Source organism: Dasypus novemcinctus, chromosome 13 (assembly GCF_030445035.2).
Source record: "Dasypus novemcinctus isolate mDasNov1 chromosome 13, mDasNov1.1.hap2, whole genome shotgun sequence".
Classification (NCBI taxonomy): domain Eukaryota; kingdom Metazoa; phylum Chordata; class Mammalia; order Cingulata; family Dasypodidae; genus Dasypus; species Dasypus novemcinctus.
This window is the reverse complement of record NC_080685.1, coordinates 55436618-55454625: the sequence shown is the minus strand read 5'-3', so window position 1 is coordinate 55454625 and position 18008 is coordinate 55436618. Positions and strand designations below refer to the sequence as shown.

Here is an 18008-nt window from a genome sequence, read left to right as displayed (position 1 = left end):
CCACTTTTGCCTGCTTCATAAGGAAATACAGTCACTTTTTTTTCTGTGCTTCCATAGTACTTTGAACATACTTTTCCCTCAAGCCAGAGTGGGGGTACCTGGGGACAGGAAGTTGTCTTATTTACCTTCATATCTCTAGGGCCTAACACTACGTATGGACAATAAATATATATTTCTGAAATAAATGCTCCCTTTATTTAAAAATTTTACTTTTAGGAGTTAACCACCTTGACAAGGTTTCTTCTTGGCTCTAGGATGAAAAAAGAAGAGAGAAGTGACAATAGAGGGAAAAAAGTCCAAAAAAGGGCACCATCTCTGGCAGTTACCTTCTATTTCCTCCGTACAGGCATAAACTCTCCTAACTAGTAAATTGCGAGGGTCTAATGGTAAGAATATTACTAATCCCTGAGCATCGACTACATTCCAGGCTGAGTGCTAGTGGTTTTATATGCATATTCTGAACTCAGTTTTCACATTTTCTCATAAGTAAAACTGCATGCAATAATTTCTGGTAAAACATGTGAATTGAATACTTGTTTTTAGAACTACTCCATCTTGAAGCCACACTAAAATTTAGTAAAGGAATAAAAAAGATATGAACCCTCAAGAGAAAAGAGAACAGGAGAGAAGATGACAGCAGGTAGAGAATTCAACTGCATTTATGAAAATGGGTGGATAAAGAGGATCTGACTCAGCAGATTTGAGAGGGCAGAAAGCTCAAGAATTAGAGGTATCAGGTGCCTGTAAAGGGAGTAGTACAGGGCAGTGCGTGTGTGTGTGTGTGTGTGAGAGAGAGAGAGGGAGAGAGATTGTGTAAGAACTAAGACCCCCATCTTCTACATAAGAAGTCAGTGGATAATGTCTCAAATTTTAAAAAAAATAAAGATTAGCAGTAAAATAGTATATATTATAGATAGATAGATAGATAGATAGATAGAAGATAGATAGTAGATAGATATAGATAGATTTATTTAATTTCCAGAAGAAACAACAGAAGTGAAAGGGAAGAATCAAAAAAGATGTGAAAAGGTTGCCTCTGCTGAGAGTGGCTGAGGTTAGGGAATAGCAAGGCAGGCATTCTAGTCTTCCAAATATACCTAGGGGTGCTAAATGGCTTTTAAAACTAGGTACATGTATTACTTTTACAGAATTAAAATTAAGTTTAAAATAGATATTACATTAAAAATATAGCTAACAGAGATGGACCTGAGATTTAAACCCAAGGTAGTCAGGATTTAAAGAGTATTCTTTTCACTAACACAAGCTGTTTACTGCAATTTGCAATTATCAGCAATGAATATGGGAGTTTGTCCTTTTCTTTATCATTGCATTGCTGTCTGATTAGCCAGAGGAACAGACATACACACACATTTTTGTATACATACATGCTTTTAAAAAGAAGGTGTAAGAGACTTAATGGACTCCCTTGCTAACATTATGATAAACAAGTGTTTAATAAAATAATTCCACTTACAGGAACATCTATTTTGGTAGCATGAATTGAAATGGTTTAAATTACATGAACTTTCTGAAAGAGCTTGCCTATATGAATATTTAATAAAGGAGTTATGCCAGTTACCAAAAAAAATGGTAATATAATCAATGCTTCATGAAATTTCCGAACAGTCTCAATGAATATATTTGAGTCATGGTTAGAAGTCATGTAAAACACTTGTAGAAGCACAGTTAGAAGAAGCCTTAGTGAAACAAAGTCCGTGTGCAAAAAGAGGGGTGAAGATATTTATAGTTATAACCTGATTTATTTGCTGGCTGCTAATTCTTATAACCTCAGCAGAATCATTGGGAAGAAGTTGGTAGGTCTGGGCAAGTGAAATAAAAGAAGGTAGCATTTCTGTAATGCAAATTATTCAGGCAAATAATATTTAAATTATCTGCAAGCCTGGCTAGATAGAAATGGAAGGGCAGTGAGAAGAAAATGAAGAGAAAAATAAGAAGTAAAACAGAGAAAGGAGGGAGGGGGCAGGAGAAAAAGGGACAATGAATGTCATAAAGAGACAACAAACTTAGAAAGTCGCCCACCCAGAATGCCCACAAGACAACCCTAGAAAATGCAGCCTGTTAGAGAGCCCACCAGGAAGTCACATCAGCTCCACAGGAGTTTCAGACATGCATAAATTCTCATGAATGTTGTTAATCTAGATGAGGTTTTACAATTTGCACGGTTATGCTTTTAATGTTTCACTTTTTTAAAAAGTGGAAAAAAAACAATGGTTTTAGTTTTCAAAATGAAAACCTAGTTCTAATTAACATTTGGAGTCTACTTTTCAGAGAGTCCAGCTGGAGGATCTAAAGTAGAGCTCTGAACAGAATGGGACTCCGGACAAACCTCCACACATGCCCAGATTTTCAGCCTGGTGCAGATATTGCATAAAACTGGCGGCAAAATTCACAAACAAATCTACAGGGGATTGGAATTTGGCAGGCAGTAAGCCTGGAAGATAGTTCCAACTTAAGCTAATTTTCAATTTCTCTCTGGATTTTAACACATCTAACGTATTTAGATTTGTAAGGCCCCACACTATCCTACCAAAAGTAAAGTAGGTACCCCCATTATTGTCTTCCAGGTCATTATTATTCCTACTCTTGTCCATTTTTATAACCCCTTTTCACTCACATACCTAAAGAACTTGGCAAGAATTTAAAAGAAAAGTAAGCCCATAAGCTCTGTCCTCTGAGTGACAGGAAAGAATAATTATTATATCTGGTTTATAAGCAGCTAAAATGCGGCAAAGAGAACTTAGTTGTTGATTATTATTTAAATGACAAGGTATAAATAAAAATGAAGCAAGAGAAGTTAAATAATTCACAATCACAAGGTACACAAGTGATAAAGTTAAAGGGAACATTTGGTTCTCTGTACACAGATATTGTAAGTAAGATTCATTTTTCCTCTTTTTAATACAGGATTTATAAAGACATACTCAGGTGAGAGAGCTTTTTGAAATATAGTACCAATTCCATATGACCACTTCTAAGCTCATTTTGAGCTGTTATAATACTATCTCATGGGGTGTTTTAGTTTCCCGGCTGCTAACGCAAATACCATGCAATGGGTTGGCTTAAACAACAGGAATTCATTGGCTCATGGTTTTGAGGCTAGGAAAAATCCAAAGGTGTCATCAAGGCAATGCTTTCTCCCAGAAGACTGTGGTGTTCTGGGGCTAGTTGCCAGCGATCCGTGGTCCTTGACTTTTCTGTCATATGGTAATGCACGTGGCGCCCTCTCCTGGCTTTTCCCTTCTCTTCTCTGTTCCATTCCAAAGCTGGCTGCTCCTTCCAGCCTTCTCTATAAGGGCTTGGGTAATAGGATTAAGACCAATTCTGTTTCAGTTGAGCCAAACTTTAACTGAAGTAATTTCATCAAAAGGTCCTATTTACAATGGGTTCAAACCCAAAGAAATGGATTAAGGTCAAGAACATGTTTTTTTCTGGGTTATATAGCTCCAAGCCACCAAAATGGATATTTTTACTTACTTACTTAACTTATTTATTTATTTGTTTGTTTATTTATTTATTTATAGGCAAAGGAGTAAAGAGTTTATTAAGAAACAAGAAAATGAGAAAAGTACATGATCAGAAGCATGGACTGCGGGTGTGCTGCAGGGTGAGTTGCACCTCAGTGGGTATTTTTAAAATGCAAATTTTGACTATTCATTGCTAAAGCATAGTCATAGAGAGAAATCTTAAAGATAGAACTGAGAAAAGCTTAAGAAAGGGAAAACAATGGATTTCAACATGGAGCTGAGGGGAACAGAAAGGAGAAGTATTTAGAATGAGAGAAGGGACCTTAGCATTGGTGTATTCTTCAAGTGCCTCAAAACTGTTACTATATTGCTATTGTTTTTGCTAAACTCTTGACCAGTGGGTCTCAAATCTGAACATGCATTAGAAGCACCTGAAGGGCTTGGTGAAGCTGATTGCAGGACCTAAATCACAAAGTGTCTAAGACCAGAGAGGGACCCAACAATCTACAGGTACGACAAGTTCCCAGAAGAAACTGATGACACTGGTCCAGGACCACACCATTACCCCGAAACATTCTGGTTCTTTGGAGGCCCAAGTAGCAAGTCTCAGTTTCACTGCTCTCACTTAAGAGTTATGGTTCTCAGAGAGCCATGTGGGTGGCATGAGTAAAAGCCTTGAAACTAAGTGTCCCATTCTGCTTTGTCAGAGTAGGGCCTGAACCTGGTTCATGAGTGTGGGACTTCTGCACTTGAATCTCCTGAACACTTCCACATTTTCATTTTGCTTTTTAGAACAAAGATTCCTTGGCTTTATGATTGAGCTGGCAGGTTTTACCTCCTTGCAGTGGAGATTCACCTGGTCAAAGCACAAAGGACTCTAATAAACATATCACATCTTGTCCCCCAAAAAACCATAATGAGGGACAAAGCTCTGACCCCAGTAAGACCCCACATTATGCAGAAGCCCACACTTATCATAATTGTTCAGGAATTATATCTATCTCAGGCATGTTAACCTGGGGCCACCCCTCCACCATCCCTCCACCCCACTTTTTATCATTTTACTTCTAGATCTGCATACTGGCATTCTGCACTGCAGAATAAATCATATCCCCCAAACTGCAGATAGTCCAAATCTAGCTAGCTAGCTGGCTACTCTAAATCTAGCTTCTCTTTCTCTCAACTCCCTGGCTCAAAATGATTAAAAACAAAAACGTACAATAAAATCTCAATTTCATGCTACTATTTCCCCCCTCATGAATTATATACTGATCCCTGCATCCCACAGAATTATAGCAGTAAACCCAGGTAATGCCCATGAGTGATGAAGAAGCACATGTCCCAGACACAGCTAACAGAACTACCATCTGGAATATAAATAATAAAAGGAAGGCAATAAGTCCAAGACAACACAGAAGAAATCCAAGGAATGATGTAGCAGATGGAATGAATTAGTGATGGGAGCATTGTAGATATCAACTATTAAATGTGTAAAAACAATACAATTGTCCACCTAGATTTTAGTAAATGCAGCCACTCTGGAGCTAAATTTGTCCCCAAAAGCTTCTTCACTGGCCCTTCTACTCCTAATACCCTCCTTTATAAGTTCCTAGAGAGGTAGCATTTTTATGGTAATGACACATAAAAATATCTCTACCAGTTGCTTTAAGAAAACACAGATATGTTTACAATTAAATCTATGAAATGCTAGACTAATAGAGAAGAGAACACTAAACCATCTCCTGTGTTTGAGAAAAGAGAAAACATTTAACCATGTCAGGGATATGAAAAGATATCCCATTAAAACACTCTATAGAATAACAATCCTTCTACACACTTCCCTTTTTAAACCTTGTATAAATTTTAACATTTTCAGTATATTCTTAAACCTACTTACTTTAAATAGTTCATTCAGTATTTTAAGCCCATTATTTTCTGTTCTGCTGTTGTAAAGGGAATGGTAGCATTAACTCCTCTATTCAAAATATTTACTACAAGAAACTTTTAGCCCTCTCTTCTTGGACTAAAAAATCTCAATTTTTTTGCTATTGCCCCAAAGGCAATATCAAGAGTTTGGTATATTTTTGTTATTCTCAACATGCTCTGTATTTTCTAATGGCTGTGGAAGCTAAAAAGAGAAAATAAAATCAGATCAATGATAATAATACAATTAACTACTCAGGTTTTCTATTTGCCTCACTTCTACTTTATTGCATGTAGCTTGTTAAGAACAGGCTATGCTGATGTTTATCCATGATATATCATGATGATTGAGGAGGTTGTTGTTACAGGCAGAGGAGTGAGGTAAGGGGAGTGGGGGGTATGTGGGGACCTCATATTTTTTTAATGTAACATTAAAAAAATAAATAAAGACCAAAAAAATGTACCTGATTTATTTATTTAAAAAGGTCAGTCTTGAATTTAATCCAAGAATATAAAAATCATGAGGGAGGGGCAGAACCTAAGAATTTGCATTTTAAAATAAGACCCTGAGTAATTCTGAGCACACTTTTAAAAAGAACTACCAATTGAACCCATTACCTGTGTGAAATGTTTAAAAACAAAGTGCTACCAGGACACTCCTGAGCGTTCCACTGGACAAACTCCCCATTCATCACACTCTGCAGTAATGGTCCATCATTTGATCAACACCTTAGTTGCCTTCCTAAATTAGAGGCATAAAATTTGGACTAGAAAGACATATCTGCTCAATCAATGTAAGATGTGACCTCTCCTTTATATCTTTGCCCAATCTGTCACAGAACATGATAACAGTGAAGGAGAGCATGTACATTATAAATATAGGACTTGGACTTAGAGAAATTACTTTTACTTTGAGAACAGAAGCCATTCAGTATTACTGATAAATGAAATTTGATTGATGATTTTTATACAATTCAATTCAATCTATTTGTTGAATGAGGAAAGTTATTGAATCTTCATTCAACAGGTGCTTGCATATCCTTTAACACACTCTAACTCTCCTATCCAGCTTATCTTAGGCTTAGTTTTCTCTTGCCTAAGTGCCAGGATGGAAGTAGTAAAACCAAAGCCAGGATTGGCCTTGGAATATCAAGAAAAGGCAGTTGGAACCGAGAGGTTTCTAAAACTGCCTATATGCCTGAAATAAGAACAAGGCCTAGAGCAGCACTGTGCCTGGGAATTTCCTCCTGACAGCCTTCATGTTACTCAAATGTGGTCAGTCTCAAAGCCAAACTTGGCATGTAAATGCAATGCCTTCCCCCCAGCGTGGGACATGACATCCGGGGATGAGCCTCCCTGGCACCGAGGGATCACTACCAAGTACCAACTGATGACGCAACTGGAAAATGACCTTGAATTGAAGGTTCAATGCAGATCAGCAGAATATCCCTGTCTACATATAATAACATGACTTTAAAATGCTGTTTGATCTAATGTAAGGGGGAAATGGAAAGGAGAAATGAGTTTATATGGCTACGAGTCTCTAAAAAAGAGTCTGGAGGCTGTCAGAAGGATTGCCTTATGCACAACTGAGCACAGTCTAAGAGACAGATAAAGTAGATACAACCCCAGGTATTTGTTCCTTTGAGGGCTAAAGAGACCCACGGGTTCTATGGTCATGGCAGATGGGGTTCACTGCCATGTCAGATGGCCCTTCTTTTGAGCTGGTGTTTCTGTGTGATGAAATCAGACTCAGATGGGATCTCTTTTCACAAGACTTTCATGCTACTTTACTGGAATTGTAGTTAGTGTTGGGGTTTAAGATATATTTAGGGAATTTGAATCTCTGGACTGACAATATGATAGCCAGGCCCTGAGCCTCAACAGACTCCAGCTCCTACAATCTGATTTATTGGACTCACCTCACTCAGCTAAGATGGAGTTGAAGAAGGACAACCACCACACCATGGAGCCTAGAGTGCCTACAACTGAAAGCAGGAGGATTACATCCAGTATCCATGTGGAATCTGAGCCTCCTCTTGACATAGAGGTGCAACGGACACAACCAATCCAAGGTCCACAGAGAAAAGGTGGCATTGGAGTGGGAAAAGTGGACACGGTGGCTGATGGGTATGGGGAATGGCAGGAAGAGATGAGATGTGGAGGCGCCTTTGGGACTTAGAGTTGCCCTGGATGGTGCTTCAGGGGCAATCACCAGACATTGTAAATCCTCCCAGGGTCCACTGGATGGAATGGGGGAGAGTATGGGCCATGATGTGAACCATTGACCATGAGGTGCAGAGATGCCCAGAGATGTACTTATCAAATGCAATGGATGTGTCATGATGATGGGAGTGAGTGTTGCTGGGCGGGGAGTGGTGAGGTGGAGGTGGTGGGGTTGAATGGGACCTCATTTTTTTTTAATGTAATATTTTTACAAAATCAATAAAAAAATAAAAATAAAAATAAATAAATAAATAAAACATAATGCATACAGTGAATGAGAAGTCAAGGCTAACTAAGAAGACGGCAACGAATCTGAACAAGGCCATCTAAGTGAAGGACCCATGGGCATTATAAAGACCAAAATCTACATGGATGGAAAACTATACCAAGAAACAAGAGCAGGTATGTTGTTATTCCTGAAAAGTTAGCAGTACCAACACTTCATTGAGGTGTGACCTCTCTGAAGGCCCCAAATTACAACCCCATGGGCATGTCTCTTCAGTTTTCTGAACCTGAGATCTGATAACAGTTTTAAGAGAGAAATTTTATCCATCTAATTTCAAAGTTGAGAAAACTTCGGCTCAGAGAAGTTAACTGACTTCCCCAGGGAAACATTTAACGAATGATGGAACTGAAGTTTAAGCCTGTCTTCAGCCCCCGGGACAGCTTTCTTTTTATATACCATGCTCCTTCACTGTGTCTTTTCTAAGGCCTTCTGATTCAACCCATTAGAGGTTTTTCATTTTCTACTCCTCCCTGTATTCTGTTCCTACTTTCACCTCCCTGTGCTACTTCACAGATAACTGAGTTCATCTTTTCCAATACATGATTCTAAAGTCAAAGTTCTATATTAAACTCGTAGTCTCTATCTTTAAGCGAGTAGAAGAAGATGCCACTGAAGAATCAAACCTGAGTTTTTCCAAAGGGGATATAAAAGTGAATAAAACCCATTTCCTGTTACTTTTAAGTTTGCAGACTATTGGAAAGACAGGACTGTCAGATAATTTAAGATAATGTGATCGGTGAAGTCAGAAGCATTTACCAGGGTAAGTACACGAATTTATGGGGAGATATGGTAGCCAATGCCCAGGACACTTATTTGGAATCCCCCCAAATCTTAAAAGGCTTTATAAGCTTTATTAGAGGACTCAAGAACATCAATTATCCATGCCTATCTGCACTAAATAATAACTAGACTCATAACAGTATAGAGTGGGTACAAGTGGTCTGTTTCATGATTCTCAATATACTATTTCTTTATGACCCTGTCCATAAACAGTGGTATTGTTCCTTAGGCAATACCACAACTAATATAATATACTATATTATATTGCCATTTTATGCAGCACCTTAACAGATTCTCACAGGAGTTCTGAATGTAAAGCAGACAGATCATACACATAGTTAACAAGTGTAAACTTGGAAATGGAGCCTAATTCTTCTGACATCATTCTGCATCTTCCTCCCCCATAGCTAACTTTTTTGAAAAAGGAAGGGCAGAACTCCACAAAAACCAGCAAAGGGTGCAAGAGGGAATATCAGGAACTGCAATCCAACATGGAGGTTACTGGAAAGAACAGGATGAATTTGCAGAAATACCTGCTCACAGAAAGAGCAAAGCCAAAAAGTTGGTCAATGGGCACTCAATTTTAATCATCCGCCATAAAGGAAATTACTCAGTTCGTGTAAAAGGAGTCTCTAAGTGTGGTCTTATCCTCTCTTGCATTCCCTAGAGAACAAAATGTTCTTAGTTTAAGTGATAATTAGGACTGTGGACTTTGGAAGAACTAATAAATATGATTTTATGAAAGAGAATGAAAGAAAGGGAAGGAAAGGAAAGGGCAGGAAAGAGAAGGGAAGGAAGGAGGTAAGGGAGGGATAGAAGGAAAAACGAGGGAAGGAAGGGAGGGAGTGAGATAAGGAGAAAGGGAGAAAGGAAGAGAGAAAGAGGATGGTTAAACTTATTTTTAAAACACTGTCATATATAATCTGATATTATCACAGTATTCACGTAAGGAATAAACACTAACAGATTATTCTCCCACATGAGGAAAACCCCTCTCTCTCCCTCTTCCCTTCCCTCCCTCTCTACCCTCTCCTTCCTCTGTTCTTCTTTCCTTCTCCCATCCCTCTATTCTTGTCACTCTTCCTTTCTCTCTCTATGGGGGAAAAGCGTATGCTCTATGGGATAGGCATTTGACGGAATAAGTATTTGTTTTCTACCCTGTTTTGATAGAATATTTGTATACTGTCTATGATTTTGCAAGCAATGTGCAAATTAAGTTATTCTTTCAATCAGCAAGTGTTTGAGCCCCAGTTACTTGGGACACTATGTTGAGTAGCTAAGATATAATGATAAAAAACACAATGTTCTCAACTTCTAAGACATCAGTGAAGTGAGGCAAACATGTAGGAAAACCAATCATTTCCCTAGGGCAATAAGTGGTAAAGCAGAGACATTCTGTTCTTGCTGGAAAAATAGGATCTTTAGTGACAGTAAGAGCTTGATGTTATTTAAGAAGACTTTTTAGAGAGAACCTTAGAGCTGGCTCTTAAAGAATGAGAACCACAAAGGATGATGGGGAATTGAAGGCAAAAACTGTGGCAAAGGGGATATAGGGCACAAACAATGGCACGAAAGTGACAAAGCAAGATGTGGGCTGGGGACAGTGATGAATTTATTGCTGTAGTTTTTTTGGGACTAATGAAGAAAGACCTATTCCACTCTTGTAGAGCTGTATGATCAAAGACAGCATCTTAGAAGTATACTGAAAAGTAACAAAGGAAATCGTCTTAAGACACTGAGTAACAAAACGTCTAATTTGAGCTCGGATTTCTAATGCTCCTCTCACCTATCTAACCCTTTGGCTTTATCTTGCCGCTGGGACTTTTATCCATCTGTCTGCCTTTGGCACTCTACAGTTCTCCCTAATATATTCAGCTAAATTTTTCAAGTAAAGAAGTAAGTGTCTTCCAAGTTGACCCTAGAACATTCCAGTTTCAGCCTCTATTCTTTCTTTCTCATTCTCACCCTCCCTCTCTGCATTTTTTATTCCTTCTTTCTTTAGAGTTGTTTTTCTTTTTCCTTCCCTGCCCAATTCTCTTTATTTTCCCTTTGTTTCTTCTTTCCACTCCCCTTTTTGGTGGTTGTTCCTCCTCTTAGCCTTTGTGGGTAACCCAGAAGCCAGTTTCTAGTTTTTCAAATCTTATTCTACACAAAGAGTTTCAGGAAATAGCATAGAATAATCAGACTGTAAATAATGTTGGCTTGAATTATTCCTGGACAAAAAAAAATTTCAAATTAGGGATCCACAGTCTAGAAACCTTCTTATCTGCTTCCATAGGTGAGAGTTCTCAAACAGTAGAGGTCATCAGAATCACCTGGAGGGTCTGTTTAAAAACAAATTGCTGCTTTACTGCCAGGGTCTCTGATTGAGTAGGTCTGGAGTAGGGCCTGAAAATCTGAATTTCTAAGTTCCCAGGTGACACCAGTGGTGCTGGTGTAGGGTCACACTTTGGGAATCATTGGAGTTGGAAATCAACAGCTAAAAGGGGATCAAGTCTCCACTGTGCTTGGTAGTTGGGCAGGGTGATCATCAGAAGAGTTTTGTTCCTTGTCACATTCACAAAGGGCCTAACAAAAGCCTTGGAAGCTCTAGATAAGAGATCCAGAGGATGTGCTGAGGTTCAGGGTACAGGGGAGGACAAATGGCAGAAGCTCTGAGTTGCGACCTTCTGGGAAACACCGAAATCAGCTCCATACCCTGTCATCCAGCCTCCTACTTTCTATCATGCATAGAAGCAACAGAAGAGAATTCTCAGGATTTCTTTGATCTCTTCCCAGCTCCCCCAGGCTTTCAGTCTTTGGTCTGTTTATTGCCCTCCTTCCCTGGCCTCCTCTTTCCCTATTCTTACCCCTGCCCAGTTGATGATTCACTCTCCCTCTCTCCTGCCTACCCACCCCACTACCATCTGTTTTTCTAATAATGGCAGAAGATGAGCTGTTTTGCTGGCCTACACCATTAAAAAGCACACTCCATTCTAACATTTTTCCTGATGCACTCTCAGAACACATTTTTATTGGTATCATTTCCCCATGATGTTTTCACTTTTCTCTCAAGTCCCACCCTTTTCCCCTCTTTGGCCTCATGTGCTGCCCAGTTTCCCAGAATCAGATCAAGAGAAGTACAGATATACAGAAGGATAGAGGGATTACCATGCATGTAAGTTGTGCACATGTGTGCTCACTCAGATGAAGAGGGGAGGGTGTTGGGAATCAATAGCAACTGATGCAAGAAGAGCCAGAATTACCCAATCATTCCTGCTAAGTGGCTTAATTATTTCCAGTGAAAGATCTGGATGACAAAACTTGTTAAGACTGAGACTGGGATATTTGTATTTGTCACTAGCTATTCCCAGGGTGGGAGGGCTTGAATGGGGGGTGGGTTATGCTCATTCTTAATTCTGCCTTGCAATAGTTCCAGTAAGTTTAGCTAAGGAATTCACAACACCTTAAGACATATCCCCACTGCTCCCACCCCCAATCCTACCACTGCCCCCATCCCCCACCCCCAATCCTGGTAGGGGAATCTGTTGTGTGAAGAAGCAGACAGTATTTCTTGAGATAGTAAAGTGCTAGTTTGGCTTAATCAATATTGGACTACAGATCTACCTTAGAAGTGGCAAATACAGATGGCTGCAGGAAGTTAATGCAAATAAAATAAGCCCACCCAGTAAGAAACCATAGGAGGGAGTGAGGACTGTGCTGAACTGGAGGGCAACGGCCCTTCTGAAGTTGTAGCTTCTACTTAGGTCCAGCCAGTTGTTGCCATGGTTGCCAGATATTCTTGGTTTTCAAAGGAAAGATCATTGCTCAAAGAATTTTATATTTATTTTAATTTTTGTTTCTGTGTGTGTATAATGCCATACATACATACGTGTATTTTATGTAAAAACCACAATTTTAAACATTGACAAACAAAATAAAATTGTTTTTAGATGTTGTGCAAGCCAAATAAACCTGTGTGTGGGCCACCAGTTTGCAAAACCCTGATCTAAATAAGCTCAAGCAGGGCCCATTTACAGAATCCCAAAACCATAAATATTTCTGACTTGCCTTTTAAGTTATTTTTTTAAGTCTTTTCAAATGGAACTCTGAAGATTTGGCTAAAAAATTAGAAATCCCAATTTCTATAAATTTGGGATTGTGGAGTTAAACTTAAAAATGATTAAACAAAGTGGCAGAGTGGGGATGTGGGTGGGAATTTGAGTTAGTTGGACTTAAGTCCCTGTGAGGAAAGCATAGCAAAATTTTCTAGCCTGGGCTTGGGGGATGGGAGGCAGGCTTACCTCACATGACTGTATACAGTGGATCAGGAAGGGGTCCGGGTGCCACTGCCGCCGCCCAGTGCACACGATGCTCTAAAGGGGAAGATGGGAAGAAGAGAAAACAAGAACAAAGATGCTAGGTCAGCAAAAGAGGGAGTAAATCTCAAGTTCACCCACCAATCCAGCCCCATCTGCCAAGTAGCAAGACTTTGCTGAAAACTCTTGTAAAAACTTCTAACCCTGTGGGAAAGCACCAAGACAGAAACTCTCAGTGAAGGGTATTTTTCAGACCCTTTCCTAATCCTTTCCTTCTTCATCTCTAAGGTATGAAAATTTCCAGAATGGTATGGGTATAGAAGAAAATGTATCCCCACTATTCTAATGAATTTAACTTGGTTTTAGTCACTATCTTTGTTATGTTTGTTTTGAAATTTTACATAACATAACAGGAGTGTGTGAGATGGCTGTGTTGATGAAGAAGCACCATGAATTTTAAAAGGCTGAGAAATATACCTCTACAAGAAGAAGTGAAAGGATCTTGGTGATGTTATCAACGTAACTATATAAAACATCTCTTGAAAAAAACCTTCCTTAGATTCAGTGAATAAAAGGACAATTTCCACTAGCTTAGAACTCTGGAGGGTGGTAGAGACAGGAGAAGGACTCCACAAATGCTGAATCAAAGAAAGAGAAAAATATCGGTATGAAACTTTGACCCCAGACCCATGGATCCACTCCCTCTCCATTATTTAGTCCCACAGCTTGGGGAGTTGCTCCGGAGCAGAAGCCCAGATTCCCCCCACCTCCCAATAGCAGTGATAGAACCCCATGCATATCTAGGACAGGGAACCAAATTCACAGAGACTCAAGGAGGAAAAACAAGCCACTGAGGAGTGCTGCATACAGAAGGGCACCCAAGAGGAAAAGAAAGAGAAAGAGAGAGAGAAGGAGAGAAAAAGACTGTGGTAAAATTGTAGCTGGAAAATTCTGCACTCAATATAGTTTCTATTGACAGATCATCTAAATGCAAAATGGACTTTCCTGAAATGACCTACCTTTCTGGACTGACACCATCTAGCTCCCTGGGATGGGATACCTTAACAAGAAGGAAAAAACTGAATGGGTGTAAAAGAAGTTCCCAGAACTGAAAAGAGTAAGGAAAACAGGGTACTGTACGAGGGAGAGAATTTATACAAATCATAGTTGCTGGCAAGAAAGTTCTGCACAATCACAAAAAGAACAAATGTAGATTCCTGGAGAAGGAACTGAGAAAAGGAGTTTTTCTACTGGAATTGAAACAATTTCACAAAAAGTATGATCTTAAAAATCTTATCTAGCATATAGATGAAGAAGAGCTGAGAAAATCAAATCTGTTGAAAATGGGCTATTCTAAAAATCAAGAATAAGTTGAACCAAACATCAAAAAAGAGCCAATCAACAGTAAAACCCTAGAAAAGAGGGAGAAACTGACCTTCAGAGTTAACTCATCAGAATAATAAGATGCCCAGACATCAAGAAAAAATTACAAGCTATATGAAGAAATAAGGGAACAAATTAAAACATCAGAGGACACACAGAATTTGGAACAACTAATCAATTCAAGGAGATGAAGGAAAATATGCATGAAGAGATAAAGGATCTTAAAAAGACAATGTGAGTGCATAAAGAAGAATTGGAGAGTATAAAAAATAACAGAAATTATTGAGATGAAAGGCACAATATTAGAGATTAAAAATCTCTAATAGAGTCAAACAAAAGCAGATTGAACAGGCAGAAGAAAGACTGAGCAAACTAAAAGACAGGACAATCTAAACCATACAGCCAAAAGATCAGAGAAAGAAAAGAAGAGAAAAAATTGAGCAGTGTCTTTGGGATTTGAGTGACAAGACAAAGTGAGCAAACATATGCATCATGGCTGTCCCAGAAAGAGAAGAGCAGGAAATAGGGGTAGAAAACTTGAGGAAACAATGGCCCCAAAACGTCCCAACTCTTACAAAGACAAAAAATATCCATGTCCAAGAAGAACAATGTACTCCAAACAGAATAACTCTAAGTGATGATTTCTAGGCTGAAACCATGGAGGTGATAAGGTAGCGGTATGATAAATTAAAGGTACTGAAAGTCAAAAACTCTCAACCAAAAATTCTTAACCAGCAAAACTGTCCTTTAAAAATGAGGGAGAGTTTTAAATATTCACACATAAACAGAAACTAAGAGAGTTAGTCAACAAGAGACCTGCTCTATAAAAATTACTAAAGGGGATTCTGCAGGTTGAAAGGAAAAGATAGTAGAGAGGGGCTGGTGAAGAAATGAAGATCATCAATAAGGCTAACTAAAAGGGTCAATGCAAATCCCAATAGCACTGTATCCTCAATTTACAATTCTACTCTTTATCCTGTAAGAGTTAGAATACAACTGAACTAGAAAAAGGCATGAAATGGGACAAAAACAATATAAAGAAGGGAAATAGAGGGATATAGTAGCAGAAAATGTGTACTCTATTGAAACTAAATTAGTATCTTTTCAAATGAGTAAGTTACAGATGTGTGTTGTATAATGTAAACCATAAGGCAACCACAAAGAAAGTATTTTAAAAATACAGAGAAAAGAAATGAGGAAGGAATCAGTTAGATACATCACAAAAGATCAACTATACAGAAAAGGAAGTTGCAATAAATGGAAAGAGAGACAAATAAAAATATAACCTAAAAAAAAACAAAGGATAAAACAGTCGAAGTAAGTACTGCTTTTCTAGTAATAACACTGAATTAATGGAATAAGCTCCCCAATCAAAATATACAGAGTGGTGGAATGGATAAAAAAGCATGACCCAACTATTTGGTGTTTACAAGAGTCTTATCTTAGACCCAAAGACCCAAATGAATTGATAACAAAAGGTTGGAAAAAATATTTTCCAAGCAAATAGTGACCAAAAAAGAACTGGGATAGCTATAGTAATATCAGACAAAACAGAGCTTTAGTCAAAAACTGTTATAAGAGCCAAAGAAGAACATTATATATTAATAACAGGGCCAATCACCCAAGAATAAAACAAATATTTATGTACATAACCCATGCATGGTGCCCCAAAATATAAGAGGCAAACACTGGCAAAACTGAAGGGAGAAATAGACACCTGTGCAATAATAGCTGGAGTCTTCAATATGCCACTCTCATCAACACATAGAACACACAGACAGAAGATCAAAAAGGAAATGGAAAACTTGAAAAATATGATAAAAGAACTAGACCTAATAGACATATATGAACATTTTACCACAAAACAGGAGGATATACAAACTTCTTAAGTGCACAAGGATCATTCTGCAGGATAGACAACATGTTAGGTCACAAAACAAGTCTCTCTATGTATAGAAAGACTGAAAGTATATGAAGCATCTTCTCTGACCATAATGTAATGAAGCTGGACATCAATAACAGGCAGAGAACTGGAAAATCTGAAAATATATGAAAGGTAAATACACTCTTAAACAATCAGTTGGTCAAAAAAGAAATTGCAAGGGAAATCAGTAAATTCTACCAATCATTCAAAAAGAGAATTAATATCAATCTTTTTCAAACTTTTCCAAAAAACTGAAGGCTAATTCATTCTATGAGGCCAACATCACCCTAATATCAAAGCCAAATAAAGGTATGACAAGAAAAGAAAATTACAGACTAGTTTCTCTTACGAATATAGATGCAAAATTTTCAACATGAGTCATGCTGGTCTCTCCGTTCTCTTCTGGCTTTCTTTCCCTTCACTTTCATTCCACATTTAGCTTGGAAATTTCCTTAGCTAAATGCCCAAGCTCATTGCTTTTAAGTTCTGCCTGCCATCTGACATCAGAACTCCATTTCTTACAAGTTCTCTGCCATTTTAAAATAAGGATCACCTTTCCTCCAGTTTCCAATAATACAGTCATCATTTCTGTTAAGGCCTCATCAGAAATACCTTCAGCATCCATATTTCTACCAGTAATCTCTTCAAAGAAATCTAGGTATTTTCTATTAAGTGTCTCACAGTTCTTCCAGTCTCTATCCATTACTCAATTCCAAAGCCATTTTCACCTTTTTGGTATTTGCTATAGCAGCATCCACTCCTGGCACTGAAATCTGTTTTAGTTTCCTAGTCTGCTTAAAGAAATACTATGAAATGGATTGGCTTAAACACAGGGAATTTATTCATGCACAGTTGAGTCCAGAAAAATGTCCAAATCGAGGCTTCATCAAGACAATGCTTTCTTCCTGAAGTCCAGCTGCTGGCAATCCATGCCAAGTAGACATGGCAGTGTCTACTCTCCCTCCTCTTTGGATTTCATTACTTTCAGCTTCTTCCTTCCATAGCTTTTTTCCTTTGTCTTGCTTCCATTTATAAAGGTCTTCCATAAAAGGACTATGACCCATACTGAATGAGGTAGGTCACACCTTAACTGAAGTAGCTTCATCAAAAGGTTCTCCTTAAAATGGGTTCATACCCACAGTAATGGATTAACTTTAAGAACATATTTTTCTGGGGTACTTGATAGCCCCAAACTACCATACCTTCTAATCAACCACTTCATCCACCAGTTTTATAAGTGCACAAGTGTTGGTCTAGCTTTAAATATTCTCAAAATCCACTGCAACAACAAAACAGAATCTGTTACTTTCAATTAATTTTCCCAAATGTTCTTTTTCTCCTATTATTTCAAATTTATTTATTTATGCTTTTGTAGTTTTACATAATTTTGTGAAATCATAAAAAGCTTAAGAGGATACGTTGTTTCCCTATTACTCCTGTTACCCAGTGACCTAGTTTCCACATCCTATTTCAAGTTTGTTTTTGTATCATTACAGAGATAATTCATGTATATGCATGCATATATACATATATATAAAGTATTTATTTCCCCACTCTACTATTTTATTCTGCATGTTTTTTGCTTTTTGTTTTTTCTGTCTCAATTTATTTCACTTAAACTTTCATTTCAGGGCATCTGGGATGTTGCAGTCTATTGATTGCACAGTATCCATTGCAAGAATGCACCTTGATTTACTTAACCA

The 18008-nt window shown here is 38.2% G+C and overlaps 1 protein-coding gene across 1 annotated transcript in view; it reads right to left on the bottom strand.

Moving 5' to 3' along the window:
- The window catches only part of PAPPA2 (pappalysin 2), a 331690-nt gene that overhangs the window by 24749 nt on the left and 288933 nt on the right, over positions 1 to 18008 (bottom strand). The window contains exon 20 of the mRNA XM_058310161.1: positions 12984 to 13055. Coding sequence (XP_058166144.1) covers positions 12984 to 13055 — 72 coding nt within the window. The remainder of the gene's footprint in view (positions 1 to 12983; positions 13056 to 18008) is intronic.